This window comes from Natator depressus, chromosome 4 (genome assembly GCF_965152275.1).
Source record: "Natator depressus isolate rNatDep1 chromosome 4, rNatDep2.hap1, whole genome shotgun sequence".
Taxonomy (NCBI): domain Eukaryota; kingdom Metazoa; phylum Chordata; order Testudines; family Cheloniidae; genus Natator; species Natator depressus.
The window spans coordinates 50,427,611-50,446,941 of record NC_134237.1 but is presented as its reverse complement, the minus strand read 5'-3'; the positions used below and the strand labels follow the sequence as shown (position 1 = coordinate 50,446,941).

The 19,331-nt window shown below is 40.0% G+C and overlaps 1 protein-coding gene across 1 annotated transcript in view; it reads left to right on the top strand.

The window, feature by feature from the left end:
* The window catches only part of SLC7A11 (solute carrier family 7 member 11), a 71,552-nt gene that overhangs the window by 42,557 nt on the left and 9,664 nt on the right, over positions 1 to 19,331 (top strand). The window contains exons 7-9 of the mRNA XM_074950028.1: positions 16,584 to 16,707; positions 17,959 to 18,062; positions 18,818 to 18,914. Of these exons, the coding sequence (XP_074806129.1) occupies positions 16,584 to 16,707; positions 17,959 to 18,062; positions 18,818 to 18,914 (325 nt within the window). The remainder of the gene's footprint in view (positions 1 to 16,583; positions 16,708 to 17,958; positions 18,063 to 18,817; positions 18,915 to 19,331) is intronic.

Here is a 19,331-nt window from a genome sequence, read left to right as displayed (position 1 = left end):
AGGCCTCTCTGCCTGGGACAACTCTCCTGGTCTCAGGTTCATCCCTGACAGAGCCTTTCCTCACTCTGAAAACTCTGCCACAACTCCCCTCCCCTTCATTGCAACCTCCTGCTGCTCTTTATAGGATAATCACCTTACTCTCTCTCTCCCAGATGTGGCTCATTCTGTAACCAGAGTTAATGAGCCCCAGACTTCAAGAGGTGAGCCATCCTGTTACAGGTACTCTTGTTTACATTAGTGACTCCCAGTCTATAGTCTGTCAACCACTGATGACACGTGGTGGTGGTTTACACAGAGATGGCTGGTCACATGATGTTGGCTGTCCTTGTTTCCAGATGCTTCTATGGGAGTCTAGGGTCTTCATTGCAAAGCAGAATGTGGATGCTTGTAAAAGCATCTGGATTAAGCAGAAGGAACTGCGTGTCCTACATATTTGCTGCTACGTAAGATGAGGAGGAGCAGAGGAAATGAGCTGCCAGCTATCACTGGTGAGGAATATACAGGGAAGAAAGGAATGAGGCTGCCAGATATTATGACTACAGAAGCAAGGAGTGAAGAGGATCAGATGGTTGGGCAACATGTCTGGGGGCAGAAGGGAAGCAAGAAGTGAGGAAACATGTGCAGGGGAAGAAGAGGTGAAGTGGACCAGGCAGCCGAGAAGCTTGAAGAGGGGAGCAAGTGGAGACAAAAGATGGAATGGGTATGGCGGGAAGAGCAGAGAGCATGATTATCTCTTTTTCAAGGAGGATGCAACAGTTACTGCATTAGAAGCTGATAAGTCTTTTTCAGTATTACTTTCCCACAGAAGTAATTATTGTAATTGCCACAAGGATGTTAAGAGATTGTGAACGAGCTGGTAAGTGATCTGTATAATCACACTGGGAGAGGAGGCAGGCTGTGAGAACAATCTCTTTGTTAAGATGTGGTTAAGATAGATATCAAGAATTGGTTCCCATCTCTGTTTAGATATCTTCATCTGCTGAGGGTAAATGGCATAAGCTGAGATGGATATGGGAATGATTGACCTTCCGGGGAGCCACATAAATTCTGAAGCAGATTCTGAAAACAATTTAAACCATGTAAAGATTTCAAAATTATAAGTGAAAGTAACTCTAATCCGGTCAGGGCAGTTTATTTAGGGATACATTTGCAGAACAATGCATGGAAGCTTAGAAATGTAATTTCCATTAGGTGAGAAAGGCATGATCCTACTGGTTGGCTAGTGATACAAGTTGTCAAGCAGGAGCATGCACTGTAATAAGGTACCAAACTACTGTTTCTGGTCAGGATAATGATGGAGTACCAGGAATCAATGGCTATTTTCTGGGATGATCCCCCCTGCCCACAAGAAAGGGGGAAGTGCATTGTCCCTTGCACACCATTCTGATTTCAATATGACAGTTCCATTGGGGCTTTATAATGTTTGAAGACAATCATGGCGTGATTCCAGCAAGGTAAGGCCAACAGGTCCACATGAGTCAGGTGCCCATCCATGAAGTTCTGAGCGGTAAGACCTAACATCCACTGTGTTGGGAGGCTTTTCCCCCTGCCAAATCCATAAAGCCCCAAGCTCCTTCCCCTTGAGGGGACACTATTATTAAAAACGCAATACAAGGAAACTCAGTTTCCCCATCCCTCCATCTCCACAACTTCTAGGTTTCTCCAAAGGGGGGGACCAAAATAACTCCAGGTTTGGAAGTAAAGGGACCACATGAGGGGGAAAAGTTTACACCGAGGCTTGTGGTTATAGAATTTTACAGTTTATGCTGGTTTAGTGGCTCAGAGATGTTGCTTTTATTTATTGTCAGAATTGTCAGTGGCTAACAGTTCTGGCTTATCTCTGTATTTCATGTTTTGTTTGCATTGTGATGTGGTGCATCACTGCGCCTCCAGTTACTTTGTGTCAAGCCCGAGTGTTTCATCTACTGATGTGCTAATCTGCTGAGTGTGTGGTGTGTTTGCTTTTCTTTTGTTTATTTATGTGAAGCATAGTTACAATAAATCCACCTTGCTAAGAGAAGTAAAACCTTTTACCCATAATCCACCTGGGTATTTGTCAGGATTTCAATCTTAGCTTTATTTTACTTCACATGTAACAGTGAAACTTTCTAGGTTTTCATATACCTACATCTCGCCCCATTCATGCCTCTTTGACATCTGAAGTCCCGTGACAAGTTGATGATGTTCGTATATTTTAACAGTTTTATCTTTCACTGAGGGATATACAGTCCTCAAGCTTTATACTGTTACCATTCGAGCAAGAAGATAGTGTCCTTTTTTATAGGAACTCAGAATTTCTTACTGGGATTTACACTGAAAAACTAGAAATCTCCTGCAGGACAGGTGGAAAGTTAAAGCTCCAGAACTGTGAGAATTTTTTTTTTTTTTATATAGGAGAGAACATGGCCATTGTGAACCCTCATGTAAATACTGGGAGCTAAATTCTTTCATCAAATGTGTTGAGTGTATCTTAGATGAATGGCTTGTATCTTGGATGCTGTGGAAATCCTCTGGAGCCTTCTGTACACTTTATAGTGTTTTATGCCCTGCTCCATTCTTGTCCTGTGTATCTGTCACAGAGCATGTGGTTTGACCAAAAGGCTCTATCAATTTGGTACCTTTCAAAGCACTGAATTCACTTAAACTAAGATGGGTTCAGAGATGTGTAATATATGCAGTCAACTCAGTGGGAGTTTTGCCTGAGTAACGACTGCAAGATTTGGCCCCTTTTGAAACCACACAACATGGTTTTCTGTGGAGTGGAGCAGCTACAACAAGTATGATATTAACATTAAAGAACTCCAGATGTGTACATCTGATTGCCAGTTGTGTCTGATCACATTCTGAACTAGGAACCAGGCTAGTTATTTGTAATAAAATGCAAATATTTATGAACGGTTTTATAGAACATACATTTGCATAACTTCCATTCAAAGGGCACTCTCCAGTGTCCACTGAAGACAATGGGAGTTTGCAATAGCCCCATCTGAAAAAGGTAGTTTTTCTTTTCTCTCACATTAATGTTTGTGTTTCTATTCTTAGCAGACCTGTACAGTAATGGGGGGCTTTGATTTGCAGTGATTCACAGAAGTATGTGGAGTTGGTTCATGCTTTGGCTTTAAATAAAATTAAACTCTCAATGTGATACCCAACATGGTCTACCCAGCAAGTTCAGCATGATGCTGGGTAGATCTAGTGCACACTTTCCACACAGACAACTAGGGAACCTTGCTTGGGGAAGCACCTTGCTGCTGTTTTGACCAGGATTCATTGAAAACATCCCTATCTCCTGGTTAACGCTTGCTTCTGATGGTAGTATGTTGATAGCTAGGTTGGGGAAGGTGGTGTGTTAGTTGAATCTGTATTTTAGTGTATCAAAGTGTGTTGTGGAGGAAATATTTCCTACTGGTTGCATGTGAGGGATAGCCTCCCTACACATACAGAAGAAAAGAAGCACTTATTCTACCTGGGTCAGCAGTAAAGCTAGCTGAATAACTTGATCAATTAATTTCACTTTTTTTATCTGAATGAAATATACAACAGATGCGTTCATTATTCACTCTACTTTAATCAATAGCTAAGTTATTTTTAAGTTACATTGTAGTCTTATCAAAACAAATGTAATTTGAATTAGTAGATACTGCTTTCAGATATACATGTGCATTGTATACTGACCTTTTTTAAGCTCTTAGTTCACAGTTTGACTGATACATTGGTAGTTTGGACTTCAATATTTTGGAATCTTAAAGAAAGGAACAATGATAGAGGCACTTTAAACAAAGGGCTATTGTTAAGTAACATTACATAAGATTTTTATCTCTGAAAGTCAGTACCTTACATTACAGTCTGTGTCCATGAACTGTGAATTAAGTGGATTAATATAAGACCTTAACAGCTCCAGAAGAGCTATCGAGTGAATAATCTGCATTTACAAAAATGCCTAAATAAATATAGCATTTGCAAGTTATGCTGCTGTAATCTATTGTATCTATTCTCATTAACTTATGGGACTTTTGGGTTAAGTACTACTCGTACTTGCATCTTTATGATGTCATTATTTTTTGAGTGCATTACAATAGTATCTAACATGTCTTTTAGAAGTATTAAAAGTAGTTCTGATTACCCTATCATGACAAGGACATAGCAAAAAAACGAAACAAAAAAAAGGGCGACCGGGGTGGGAAATTAGAGGGTGTTCGAAGAGAGGCAATGAGAATAATTAGGGCATGTAAAACTCTTAAATGAATAGAGCTTGAACTGTTGACTGGGATTGCCTTATCTTAGAGACAAGGCAAATGGGAGGAGACACAATAAAAGGATATAAAATAAGGAATGGTATAGAGAAAGGGGACAAGGTGATTTTATTTACCCTGTGTCAAGATATGAGAACAAAGAGCTACTGTGTAAAATTGAATAGTGTCAGATTCAAAAGTGATAGAAAGCAAATAGTTTTGCAACACACAAATGGCCCATGGATCTCATTGCTACATGATATCACTGAGGTCAATATATCAGCACAATTCTAAAAACGATTAGATATTCATATGGATATGAACAATATCCAGAGTCGTCATAGTAAATATATTTTGTATGTTTTTGGAATGGATATAAATCCTCATGCTTCAAGGGCTTAAGCCAATGTCTATCTATTGAGAACTAGAAGGATTTTTTCTCTAAGAGCAGTTATCCTGTAACTGTCTACAATAGGGTTTCTTAAACCATCCTCTGACACTTCTGTGTTGGCCACTGTTGGAGAAAAGATACTGGATTGAACGGCCCTTGGTCTGTGGGAACACTTTTCCTCACCAAGGCCCCAGTTCTGCAATCTGCTCTGCACTTACTCCAATTACCTAAATTGCTTGTAGGATCAAAGCCAAAGTTTATCCTTTTCCATCTGCTTAACATTTTCCCCATTCCCCTCCAGTAAGTCCAAATGTGCAACTCGTGCTTCCTGAAGTCTATCTGAGTAAGAGCTGTTTTGTTATGGAGCACTAGAATGTGTGCTATGTTCGTGTACTACTTTGTATGTTGGCTTCACAAATATTTGCACATTTTTGAGAGACTTGGTTTTTATTTTTGGTGTTCATCTATGCTAGTTCTGAGGCAGAATAGCATGACATATTGTGGATCTTAAAGAGGAGTTACTCTTTTTTTTGTTTAAGTTTTGGTGTGAAAGAGCTGTGGATCATTTTGTTTTGCCATAGACATGGGTTAACCAGTAGACAATCCCCAAAAGATTGTAACTTTTGTTTAGAAATACTGTAGGTCACATTTGGCTGTTACTGACAGTATGGCCAAGACTTTCAAAAGTGACTACTGATTTGGCATGTCTTCTCTTTTTGGATGCCATATGTGAGATTCATTAAAGGGGCCTGACATTCATAAAAGGTTAAAAGCAGAGTAAATAACCCCTTTAAGATCACTCAGCTTGGTCACCCAGAAACTGAGGTACCCAGGATCACTGGTTGCCTTTCAAAATTCAGACCAGTATCTACCTCTTTCTCCTGTCATTAAATATGGGCATATTCTACTCTGTATTACACCCATGCAACTCCAGTTGAAAAGTGGAGCTGTACAAGTTTAACAGAGCAGAATTTAGCCTGTTGTATTTAACTGATGTTATCTATACACAAAAGTCAAAGCAAGGAAATTCAAAGATGAATCTTAAGTCCCCGTTAAACTCATTTCAGAGATCTCCAGTCAGTGTGCAGCGTGCACGGCATATCCTACCATATGTGCATGAGCATATTTCAGACCACACTTGGAATTTTCTGGCTTTGGTGTGCTGTGTGAGAACTCGATCATTTCTTACAGTACCTATTTCTAGGTGCTGCATAAAGCATGCAGTGCACATAGTAAGTTTGCTGCAATATATCTAGCAAGATCTCATTTCCTTGCTCTCTTGGGGGAGAGTTATTTACATGCTAGATAAGCCCATTCGTCACAGTGCAATACTGTTAAGATGTCTTCCTTTAATTTTCTTTAAAATTCTCTTATTTTTGAAAAGTGCTAACTAATTAATGTCCCTCAAGGCACTTGCGTTACCATTTTTCTCATTTTAAATTCCTATAATAGAACAGCCTTTGTTGGTAAATTATATTCCAGTTTCCATGGCGCTCTTTGTTACAAGTAGCTGCTCTTTTCATCACTGAATAGTGCTATTTCAATTCATGCTGAAATATCAATGGTAACATACAGCAGCAAATTGTTCCTTTATGATCCTTGTCATTGTTGAAACTCTCCTGTTAAGAATTAAATGTCAAAGAATTTAATGAATATGAAAAGTCTGATTCCTTTTTTCTTTTTACCTTGTGAACCTAAGATATCATCCTTTGTTGTTACCAAACGAGGTTATTAAAATGCTAACAACGATGATTCCTAAAAAGCTCAGATGCAAGAAGCAGAGGGCACCGTTCTCCCCCACCTCTGCGGTAGCATCTGAGCAAAGTGTTTTGTATTCACTCTGCTTGTTACAAGGCTCTGAACTTCAGCAGTTCGTTTTCAGAATGGTAGCAGCCTAGCCAGTCTGCTCCATTACATTACTTGAGGTGTTAGTGTGCAATTTGCTATTACATAAAACAGAAACATGTGTCCTCAATATAGATAATAGATATACATGCAGATCAGTGCTGTGAGTTCCCAAATCCGTTCACAGTTAAGATGTCCCAATCCTTACTATGACAAAGACAGATGATTTGACAGCTAATGTATTTCTAAATGGGATACTCCTCTCTTACCCATCCCCTGCCCCATCTCTCTTCCCTGGCAATGATATTATAGTTGTACGGCAATTGGTTTCAACTGGCTCAGACATCCAGAGCTGCGAGGCCCAGTCAACTCCTTTCCCAACTCAGATCCCCTTGTCTGTACCTCTAAGTTCCATGCCCGTGGCTGCCAGTTCATTGGCTAGTGTGGTCTTCATGATTTATGGGAAAGCACTTGTATATGGCTGCTGCTATGTCAGTGGCATTGGAACAGTTTTTATAGTGGGGGGTGCTGAAAGCCATAGAACAAAACTGTAAACCCTGTATATGATGGAAACCATTTCAAGCCAGGGGGTGCGGCAGCACACCCAGCACTCATGTGCTATGTTTGATATTAAATCTGACTTGAATTTCAGGAGACTTCTTTTTTTTCTTTTAATACTAAAAATGATTTTGGCTGGGGGCAGTACGTCCTGCTCATAAATCAGGTGTTCAGAAATTCAATCATTCTGAAGTCATATGAGAACATGGTGCAATAAAATATTTCTCTCTCTCTCTCATTTTTTAATATATAATTGCCCCCCTCTATTTTTTTAAGCCTTCTGTTGGGATGTGTGTGTTTATGCATTTCCTGTAGCAGCTGAGGAGAAGGTAAAACTGAGATCTAGGGTTGTAAAATCCAGATTGCAAAGGGGTCATGGCCAAGGCTTTCCCTCTAGACCTGTTGGCAGATACTGAAATTTAGGGCAGCCTTAAGGACAGTCTAACTGAGGCTGGAAGACCAGGCTATTGCACAGTCCGCTCAGGACCTGGGGAGTACAAACATGGTTCAAAGCCAGTTTTACACACTTGCCCCACTACACACATTCACTCCCTAAGATGTTCTGTGTGCTGTTCACTCACAGCTGAGGATCCTGGCCTTAAATTTTAATATATCATTTACTTCTGATGTTTTCTTGAGAATACCAGGAGTGCTTATCCATTCTGTGCAGGAAGATGAGGGATTTCATTATGAACATGATATAAAGCCGATTAAAGTGTAAATGTGCAAAAATGTCAAAAGTTGAGCAATTTATCATTACTGCCTTCTATGGTCTAAAACAATAAAAAGTGTGAACCCTCTTTAGTTGATTACACCAAGCTTCAGCTGAACGAGTTCATTCCATTCCTCTGTAAATTTTTTTTTATTTTTTTTTATGGAAGATACCACCTTAACTAGATGGCAGCCAGGGCTTGAACATATTTAGAATCGTGTGTTCTAATGTGCAACCTGGCCAGCCAAACTGCGTTAGAACATGGTATGGCTGTAGTCAAGTTTAAACCATGTTAAAAATAACCAGTGTGTGAATGGGGCACTTGGCACCAAACCTGCCAAAGGCTTTTGACATGTTTACTTCTGCTCAGTCCTGAGACTAAAAATGTTTGGTTTGGACAATATGCTGTGGAGATCAATGTTTAGCCCTTACAGCTGGTACCATTATAGGTCCTGAGTTCTGGCTGTGAGAGCATTTTAAGCCACTGCTGTAAAATAAATAAATAAATAAATAAAAATTCAGAGTAGTGAATTAAATCCACTGTTTTAACATTGTTTGACCTGTCCGAGTCAGTTAGTCATGCAGCAGGCCCTTTATTAAGTGAAACCAATTATAATCCAAGTGAGGTGAGTCAAAAAGCAAGTAATTAAAAGCATTTTGCTTCCCTTGCTAGGTGACAGAAAGTGAGAAGGCCTGATTCTCTACTCTGTTACACCTGTCATGCTCTGTCATGCTGGTGTATCTCCATTGATATCAATAGCATAAAACTAATACAGTGAAGCAGAGAATCAGGTCCTTTAACTCTCATTCTAGCAATAACTTCTTTGGCACATGGGGTGGTGCAAATGAAATTGTGGCTTAATGGCCTACCCTTTCTCTCCCCAGAAAGTCATGATCAAAAGACGATGAATAGAGCTCACTTGATTTAAGATTGTCTGAGCTGCAAGACCATAAATAACAATCCTAGTTCAGAACATATGGATGCTGGGAATGAAACGTATTGACAGGCATTGAAGGGAAAAGAGCAATGATTTTCTTCACACAATGTTCCCTACAATAATCAAAATAATAATCACTTATGGCTCAAGGCTACAAGCCTAAAAATTATTGCACATGTTCTCATTAGTATTTTCAAAAGTGCTCACTCAGGATCTGAAGCAGTGAAAACTGGGGTTCTAAACCACACAGTACACAAAGTTCACAACTTCAAGCCCATTTGTGCTCGATTGCCCTGGGAGGTGGTACTCTTTTTCAGTTCTTTGTGTCCATTTTACATCCCCACCCCCTTTCCTGTTACAGAAAATGAAGATGGCAGCCTTTTTAAATTTTACAGGACAGGTGTGAATCATTTTGATTTCTCCTTCACCATAATGGGTTATATTGTATGCCCCCCATTCTTCATGGGAAATACCAACAGATCTGTGGATGCAGACTTGCAAATGTTACACATCCTTTTGTTCTGTCTGTGGATTTGATGCATTCATGCATGCAGGCATAGGCTGAAAATCTGTGGATACAGACCTAAGACCCCAGAGATGTTACTCCTAGCCTGTGCGTCATCTGTGCTTCCACTGAGTTCCTGGCTTCTTCTGAGCTCCTGGCTCCTTCCAAGCACTAGTCACATGTTTGCTCCCTTTCTGTGCTGCATTTATTTTCTTCCATGACTATTATTTGGGGGAAACGTGTAGCACAAACGTCTTCTGGACATCTGCCACCATGAATGTGGCGCTATTACTCATGTAATAGACAATTTTTAAATTGTCTAAATCTGGAAGCAATGCACTTACAGAATTGTTTTTAAAAGACTTCAGTGATTCCCTGAGGAAATATCATTGCACAAGGGTAATTCCTATAAAGGAACCTGAAAGGCCTATGATGGTAAATTTTTAGCACACTAAAGAAATAAACAGTATGTACAGTACTGCATAATGAAAACCAAACTTCATTTCCTGCCATAGTAACATTGTAGCCATGTGAAAGAAGTTAAGACTTCTGCTCATTAGGGTTTACTCAGCAGTAATATTAACTGCCTTCACCATTATTACAAGATAGTACATTTATTACCCAAATGATAATAAGTAATTTCCTTTGTTTTTTGTTTATTTTGGTACACTGGACTAGTTGCATTGTGTTTTGCAAACAATGGGTCTGATCCGGCTCCATTGAAAATCAAGAACTCAAATCCAATTGCTTTCAGTGATAGGATCAGGCCCATAATTTATATTAGCTTTGAAGAGCAAAAATCTGCAATTTTGCTGGACTATGTAGGAAATTTGACTTATCATGTTCTTATCATGTGAAAGGGAGAGCAGAGTTCTATGAGAGATTGTGCCTTTTATCAATGAATTTAATATGAAACTGCTGCAGTGTAAGGGCAATACACTCTCATTAGACAGATAGGAATTTGGCAGATAATGGCTGTTTGTTACATGCATTACTGAAGACTGAAACCTCCATCTCATTTCAGAATTGCCTTTGCTTTCAAATATGTTATCCACATTAAAATTTGCACCAGTTAAATTAAACAGATTTAGCTGAACCAGTGCACACCCCGAGGTGGACATTCCTATTTCTGTTTTAAGAGTGGCATACTTCAGATCAGTTTAAACTTGCTCCTAATCAATCTAAACTGTACTGAAATAAATCCGGTTTCAGCCAAACTAAGAGGGTTCACATAGCGTTTTGCACTAATTGAACTAAATACAGTAAGTAGGTTTAAAATCACACCTGAAATTGAACTAGTACAACTCTGTAGGTTGGATAAGCCCATGAGTGAGCTCTTCTCTTTTCCCGGGCATTATATTCCACCAAAGATATGTAAGGGAGTATGAGCAAATCATTGATTGCTTAAGATCCTGCATTTCCTATATTCTGTTTACTTTTTTTCTCTGTGTGTGCCTGTTTTACTGTAGTTTTTCTCTTACTTTGCTTTTTATATTTGCTCCTTTGCCTTTATCCAGCTGCTAATCTATAACTGCTCCCTTTTCACGTCTTCTTGCAGGCCTGTAGCCTCACTTTTTTGTGTACGGAGTTTTTCCCTGGACAATGGGCTGAGCTAAGGCTTTAGTAAAATCTACTGTCATAAATAGAAAGGGAAGGGTAAACCCCTTTAAAATCCCTCCTGGCCAGAGGAAATCTCCTCTGACCTGTAAAGGGTTAAGAAGCTAAAGGTAACCTCACTGGCACCTGACCAAAATGACCAATGAGGAGACAAGATACTTTCAAAAGCTGGTAGGAGGGAGAGAAACAAAGGGTTTGTGTGTCTGTCTACATTTTGTCTTTGCCGGGGATAGACCAGGAATGAAGCCTTAGAACTTTTAGTAAGTAATCTAGCTAGGTATGTGTTAGATTATGATTTCTTTAAATGGCTGAGAAAAGAATTGTGCTGAATAGAATAACTATTTCTGTCTGTGTATCTTTTTTGTAACTTAAGGTTTTTGCCTAGAGGGGTTCTCTATGTTTTGAATCTAATTACCCTGTAAGGTATTTACCATCCTGATTTTACAGGGGGGATTTCTTATTTCTAATTCTATTTTTATTAAAAGTCTTCTTGTAAGAAAACTGAATGCTTTTTCATTGTTCTCAGATCCAGGGGTTTGGGTCTGTGGTCACCTATGCAAATTGGTGAGGCTTTTTATCCAACATTTCCCAGGAAAGGGAGGGTGCAAGTGTTGGGAGGATTGTTCATTGTTCTTAAGATCCAAGGGTCTGGGTCTGTAGTCGCCTAGGCAAATTGGTGAGGCTTTTTACCAAACCTTGTCCAGGAAGTAGGGTGCAAGGTTTTTGGGAAGTATTTTGGGGGGAAAGACGTGTCCAAACAGCTCTTCCCCAGTAACCAGTATTTGTTTGGTGGTGGTAGCGGCCAGTCCAAGGACAAAAGGGTGGAATATTTTGTACCTTGGGGAAGTTTTGACCTAAGCTGGTAAAGATAAGCTTAGGAGGTTTTTCATGCAGGTCCCCACATCTGTACCCTAGAGTTCAGAGTGGGGGAGGAACCTTGACATCTACATTTAAAGTGAATACAAGGAAATGACTTTTTGCTTGGCCGCGGAGCTATACGGTGTGCGGAGACACACCATACGTTATGACTGTGAACTCAGATCAATCTGTTGAGCATATTTTGACTGTATGACTGTCATTTCGTGGAAAGAGCAGCCTGCAGTGGTCTCAGCTCTGACCACTGACAGTTTGTTGTTATAAAGCTTGTCATTAAAGCTGGGATATGAGCTGTAGACCTCTGGGAATGTTCATAACCTGACTTATTGAAGTTGCTCTTCCTATCCCCAGGTTCTCATCTTTTCCTTACTGTGTCTTCCCTGTATGTTTCTCTTGAAAATATTTACAGTGAGTAATGCAGTAGCAGACCAGATTGCTGGATGAGCTATGATTTTGCTACACTTAGGATCAAATCCTAAACCCAGTGTATAGCCTGAGTAACTGGGCTGTGACCTAGGGAGGTCCGCAGAATCCAGGAAGGCAGAAATTCTCTCCCGGTCCATAACTAAGTAGTGGAGCTCTGACAGTAGGGGCAGATGAATGACTTTTGCATCTATACAGTTACAGGTTTACCAAATCCATTCCTACCCCCTAATTTTTCTGGGATGCAGGGAGCCTCTCTCACTTGTGTTCCGTGGAGCACATGGTGTGCACACCCCCAATTCAGACTTCCCTGTTCCTGCATTGGAACTGCACCATATGTAGGGCAGGAAAGTGGGATTTGCCCCTCAATAGTAACTAGTCATGGGTAAATCTTAAAAAGTGTAGAGGCTTGGTTCGGTTGGGATAGGCACCCAGATGTTTGAATGTTCCCTAAATATTAACTGGCCCACAGAAAGAGTGAGAGTGACACTATAGTCCAGTATTTAGGGCAATCACCTGAGAGGTGGGGAAGCCCTGTTCAAATCCCTACTCCTGAAGCAGAGAAGGAATTGAACCAGGTGAGTACCACATCCTAGGTGAGATCGATACTTGTTTGCAGCCACACCTTGTAAGAGCAACTGCTGCTTACAAGCAACATTTCCCCTGGGAACACTTTCCCTACTGTGAATTGTCGACACTACCCATAACAGCAACAGCCACTTTGGAACAACATAGCAAAAGGACACCGATATGTTGCTACTAATGAGCGTCTGCTGTATCCTCACCATTGGCCTAAAGGTTGTATCAGAGGCTTCCTCCTCCCCCCCTGGCTCTTTTGTAAGGAGTCAGGCATGCTCTTAGCACTCCTACTGGCTCAGGCCCCATAGGCAAGATAGATGTTTCCCTGCCTATAAGCACCTGGTTTGAAGATCATGCTGGGCCTTAGTTGTGAAATAGGTGTCCTGGTGCCTGTGCCAGGCAGCATGCCCAGAAGCAGAAACTTAGGTGCCTAAGGGAATTTACCCTGCAAATGTAGGTACAAATGAATTCAGGTGCCTTCAGCATTTGGTGGCAGCTGAACAGGGGTTTTGTGGATATCAGTAGTACCTAAATTTGGATTTTATATGCGTAAATTCCTTTGTCGATGTAAGTGTCATAAGCCTTTCAATGCCTTATAGATAACAATTATGTCTCTCATATGACCTTATGGATAAATAGTACATAATGGGTCCTGTTAAATGCAGTGTAAACAAATGCCCACTACTATGGAGTATTAATATGGATCCAGTGTATCCGGAGTGAATTTACTTCATTGAGCATGCTCACTTGCACTTGTTTCGTAACTCCAGTTTTTCTTCTGGCATTATAGCTACTCACGTAATGGTGAAAGGATTAATTTATGAGATAGAGGTGAATAAAGTTATCTTATTGCAGGCTGGGAATTCTCTCTCCAATTTGACCAGTAGAAAAGACTCTTTTAAAGCTCCTACTTAGTATTTTAACGTAGTGTTCAAATCTGGCTTGATGTGCTATACAATGATTAAGTCACAATTCTGAACAGATGCGTCAATGAGAGGTCAACCAGGGCTGGATTACTCATCCCTTAAATCATGAAACTGGATCGTCACTTTTGTCAAAATTTGCCATTGCAAGCAGCCATCTAACAAGCAGCACTCACTGGTGTTACATGATAATGTATTGCAATCCCCTAAGGGCCTGATCGTGTTGGGAGAGAAAAAAGAGGTATAGATGAAGCACTTTTACATAAGAGCACTAAGAACTTAGAGGTCACCAAGCCTCTTATTCTGCTCAAGGCTTTTGGGAACATGATGATTCCCAATCTTCAGGCAATGTAATGAATGGCACTTGCTGACTAGTTATGTTTTGTTGTTGTTGTTGTTGCTATCAGCAGAGTTTTTAGCGGTACTCAGCATAATGAGCCAGGACTCAGTGTGCTAAATACTCTCAGGTTTTAAAGTGCTTTTTACTTCTTTGGTTTTGAACTGCCATTTTATTTTAGAGGACATTATATTGAGATCTGAATTAGAGGCACCTTGTAGTGCTAAGGTTCTTTAAGGGTTGATAAGTACTCAAGATGAAGAGCAGACAGTTTTAGCTCAGGTAGTTGAAGGTTTTGGCTGCCTGAACTCAAGAAAGTCAGAATAGGAGATTATACCAGCAAGTAGAGGACATATATATTGGTAACAATGCAGTAATTTCATGGCTTTCCCACCAGTACTTGAATTCTGTATTGTGTGCTATCCACGCCGCCATTGTGTCTTGCATTGAATGACATATACAACCTGATGGGTTCCCTTTTTCTATAGTTACCTGAGACTGTGGGCCTCTTCCTGTAATAGCATTGGGCTTATGCAATGCCACAATGTACATCATATTGCAATCATTGCTACATGATCCTAATTATCTCTCTAGTTTCTATAGTACTCATCACCATGGTTTCTAACGTAGTTAAGATGGGGAACAGTGTACACCACCACTGCATTTTTAACATCTCATTCCATAACCTCCTTTCAACTTGAAAGGTCTGTAAAGGTATCTGCAACAAGGTGCTCTGCCCCTTTAAAGGCCAGGGGGCCTAGAGCCAGCCAGTCCTGTTTTCAGGCAGACCCCTTTAAGGACATGTGTTTGGGCCTGGTAGAAGGGATTCTTAGACCCAGCTGGAAGGGCATGAGGTAGTTATAAGAGCCAGAAAATGGCTCAGATGGTGGGAGAGCTGCCAGGAACTGGGTGGTGATGGTGATAGTGGTAGTGATAGGAGGAGGAGGAGGAAGTCCCTGGGCCAAGGGAACAGCACCACATGAAGAATGTTGGTTCCTAGGGTTATCAACCCTCCAGGATTGTCTTGGAGTCTCCAGGAATTAAAGATGAATCTTTAATTAAAGATTATGTCATGTGATGAAACCTTCAGGAATACATCCAAGCAAAATTGGCAAACCTATGGGTTCTTGTGGTAGGCACTGGAGAGGGGGCTCCAGGATAGCTTATAGGAAGACTGGGAATAACTTTTTTGTGTGTTTGTGTTTTGAATAATAAATTAAGCTCTGAGGAAAAGGGCCTTTGTGGAAGACAGGCCAGCAGCCTACAATGTTAAAGAAGGTCCTTATTAAATTCTTACCTAGGAGTGGCAATGTAGTTTGCAAGAGTTATGACAAAAACCAACACATAATGGGTCAGTGTGTTGAATCCCAAAGGCGCTCTTTGAGTGAGTTGATTTTATTTCTTCTGGGATGTGTGCTAGCAGGTTCTGTGGATCATCCAGAACTCCTGATCTTTCCTCCCATAGTTGACCGTGTCCATTGTTTTTCGTACAGAAGATTGCTACATGTAACAACCTTTAAATCACATCGAAAGTAAAGCGTTGAGATCAAAATGTTTTGTTTTGCCATTTTTGAAAGAATGTTTTTTGTTTGTGTTTTTGGTTCAAAACAAATTTTTATTTCAAAATTTAAAAAAATCAAAATAATCAAAAATGCTCAAAACTGAAATGTTTTTGTTTTGAGCCCAATAAGATGTTGATTGGACACACAATTATATTTTTTTCTTCAATTTGCTGAAAATTTTTAAAAATATTCCATTTCAGGTTAACCCAAAACAAATTCTTCCCAGATTTTTAGAATTGCCAGTGAACTTAAAAAATCTGTTTTCACCTAGCTTTACTCCTGACTGAAGGGAATAGCCAAGAAGCAGGAGCAACCCCTTCTCAAGGCAATGCATATCCTGTATCTACCATGCTGCTTCCTGTTAACTTGGATTGATTAATTATTTCTCAAAGCTGAATCCCTTCTTGGTCTGAACCAGAAGAGGTCATTTTAAGGGAGGCAGTGTTGTTTACTGAGTAGAGCACTGGACTGGGATTCAGGAGACCTGGTTTCTATTCCCAGCTCAGCCATTGGCACGACCTTGGACATGTCATTTTGCCTCTGCACCTTGGTTTCCCTTAATTAAAAAAAAAAAAAAAAAAAAAAAGGATAATGACACTTGCTCCTTTGAGAGCTTCTGATCAAAAGTGTTGTATAATACAAAGCTCTTATTATTGTTTATTAACATGTTGTTCCTCCTCCCATATTGATAAAATAGCAGGGTTTTACATGCTTATTGCTGCTATTTCTGAGGCAAACTCAATCTTCAGTTATCTTCATAAATTTCACTCCTCGGTGTGAATGTCAGTTGGCACATGGTAGAGCTTTTGAGGGCACTGTTGCATATGCCTGACTGAGGGCAGAATATGCCTGACTATGTATTATTTGAATAGTTGACTCAAATTAGAGACATGGAACATAAATTTATTTATTTTTACCTGTAGCTTCTAGTTATAATTTTTTAGATCACCAACTGCTCATCTGTTCATGCCAATCATAGATATAGGGATACAAAGACCAAATGGCTTTTTCTCATGTTCTTATTTGCTTCATTTTCAGGGAATGACTAGCAGATTGCAACTAATGAGCTTCTTTGTGTATTCCAGAAACATACCACTCGCAATATGCGTTTCAATGGTTATTGTCACAGTTGGCTATGTGTTAACAAATGTGGCCTATTTCACTACAATCAGCCCTGAGGAATTGCTAAATTCAGAGGCCGTGGCAGTGGTAAGTTATGGATGAAAAATACAAATGTATAGATCTGGCTACAGTTAAAATGGATCTGCTGCTGTTAAAAATGATCATTTCCCCCTGAAAATAAGAATAAAAAAAGTGGGACACTTATAATGAAGCTACACAAAAACACCCTTGCAAGGCCCCAATTTAGCAAAGCACTTAAACATGGGCTTAAGTCTCATTGACTTTTATTGGATTCCTTATTGATGCATAGGGATGAATTTAAACTTGTGGATAGCATTAGCCTGTCCCTATTCAGCTGACTTTTTAGAGTTGCTGGGACTTAAGTGCATGCTTAAGGTCAAGTACGGGTTTAAGTGTTTTGCTGAACTGTGGTCATGTCAATTATTTTTTTGGCATCTGTCTTGCAATGAACAAGTGTAAAACCACATGCTAATATTGATACAGCTAAGGGTTTTTTCAATAGGAGAATCTGAACACCCTGTTTTCAAATGACTAATTCTGTAACATGTATAAAATCTAGCAGCAGAATGTTTCGTGGGACCACAGAAAATCACGGGCAGCATCTGTGTGATCCTTCAAACCACGAGGATAAGAAACAAAACTCTTATAGTAATGACCTAGGAGAGTGAGATGTGACTGGCTATTATAGACTGTAGGATGACGGAAGCTAAGTATTCAGAGTAGCAGCCGTGTTCATCTGTATTCGCAAAAAGAAAAGGAGGACTTGTGGCACCTTAGAGACTAACAAATTTATCTGAGCATAAGCTTTCGTGAGCTACAGCTCACTTCATCGGATGCATTCCGATGAAGTGAGCTGTAGCTCACGAAAGCTTATGCTCAGATAAATTTGTTAGTCTCTAAGGTGCCACAAGTCCTCCTTTTTTTTTTTTTGGAAGCTCAGTGTGGTGATCATTGTACAAAATATTATGCATGTTTGTATATGTATGACAAATGTGGATTAGACATCGATTCTCCTTCATAGAATGTAAATGAATAGTTGACAGCTGACAGTATTTAAAACAAATATTAGGGGCAGAGTCTACCCCTCTTCCATGTAATAGTACCTTAACTGATAAGTAGCCACACTGAAATAAGGCTTTGCTGTCTGAATAAGGTGCTACCTACTGAGTATGAGTGGGAGACACTTGTCCACAGTACGTTGGATCTCACCAGTGAAGAGAAGATGACAAATGTGCAGTACAATGTCACAGAAAGTTATAGAATGGGATCTTGTAGAAACTATTTTTTCTGTTAATTCATGTTGCTCTCTTTTACCAGACCTTTGCTGAACGATTAATGGGAAATTTTTCATTAGCCGTTCCAATATTTGTCGCCCTTTCCTGCTTTGGATCTATGAATGGTGGTGTCTTTGCAGTTTCCAGGTGAGAAGATCCAGGTATTATTGGAGTGTGTGGGGGAGCTGGGTAAGAACATAAGAACAGCCATACTGGGTCAGACCAAAGGTCCATCTAGCCCAGTTTCCTGTCTTCCGACAGTGGCCAATTGCCAGGTGCCCTAGAGGGAATGAACAGAACAGGGAATCATCAAGTGATCCATTCCCTGTCGCTCATTCCCAGTTTCTGGCAAACACAGGCTAGGGACACCATTTCTACCCATCCTGGCTAATAACCACTGATGGACCTATCCTCCATGAACTTACCTTGTTCTTTTTTGAACTAGTTAAGGCATGACTCAAAACCAAGAAGGGCAAATGAAACCCGGATTAATTCCTTTAACTATCAGGAGAGGTTGACTACAATAGTCTTTATGACTTTTATCATGTTTGGCATTACTATCACATTGCTAAAGCCCTGTGAATTGCTTTAAAATTAATCCTTTTAATGTAATACCTAATGGATTGATGCTTTATTTCTATGGGGTAGGGTAAATGTGAGAAAACACTAATATTAACTGCTGGTAAAGACTGATAATGTCGGGATGGGGAATGGTTATAAGCCTTTTGCTTTGGTTTCTGAGTATAGGCTTCTGTTATCTTTTAAAATCTGAATGTCTTCAATAAAAATAAGTAGAGCTGCTGAGGATAACTCTGAATGTGTTCTGCATCTCTAGTGAGCTGCTTTGACTTCTCTTTGTAATAGAGTGTATTTAAAGTCTGTCCACATTTACTTCTCACCAGGATGTTCTACGTTGCATCCCGTGAGGGTCACCTTCCGGAAATTCTCTCCATGATTCATGTCCGCAAGCACACTCCTCTGCCAGCTGTCATTGTTTTGGTAAATCATATAACCAAATGTTCCTGCACAATATTCTGTATTACAAGCTTGCACAGGAGGATTCAAGCAGAACTTGGGGGCACTGCTGGAGTCTCATTTATTTATTTATATTTTGTGGTTTGGTGAGGGGCAGAGGAATGTAGGCATTGAAGTGATCTATTCTAGTGCCTCCTCCTCTGTGTTTCTGATGGTAGCACTTAGCTCTTTGTGGCTGCTACCTAAATCCTGTCTCATTACACTTTATTTCTAAGGATTTGGAAAGTTGAAAGAAAGTGATTAATTGGACCCCTTTCAGTGACATGAATTCTCATAGAAAAAGGAAGTAGAGAAATAAAACTCAAATTCACTTAATTGGAAGCATAGCTAAACAGTAGTGTCTGAGAGCACCGTAATGTGAAAAATGCAAACCATGATACA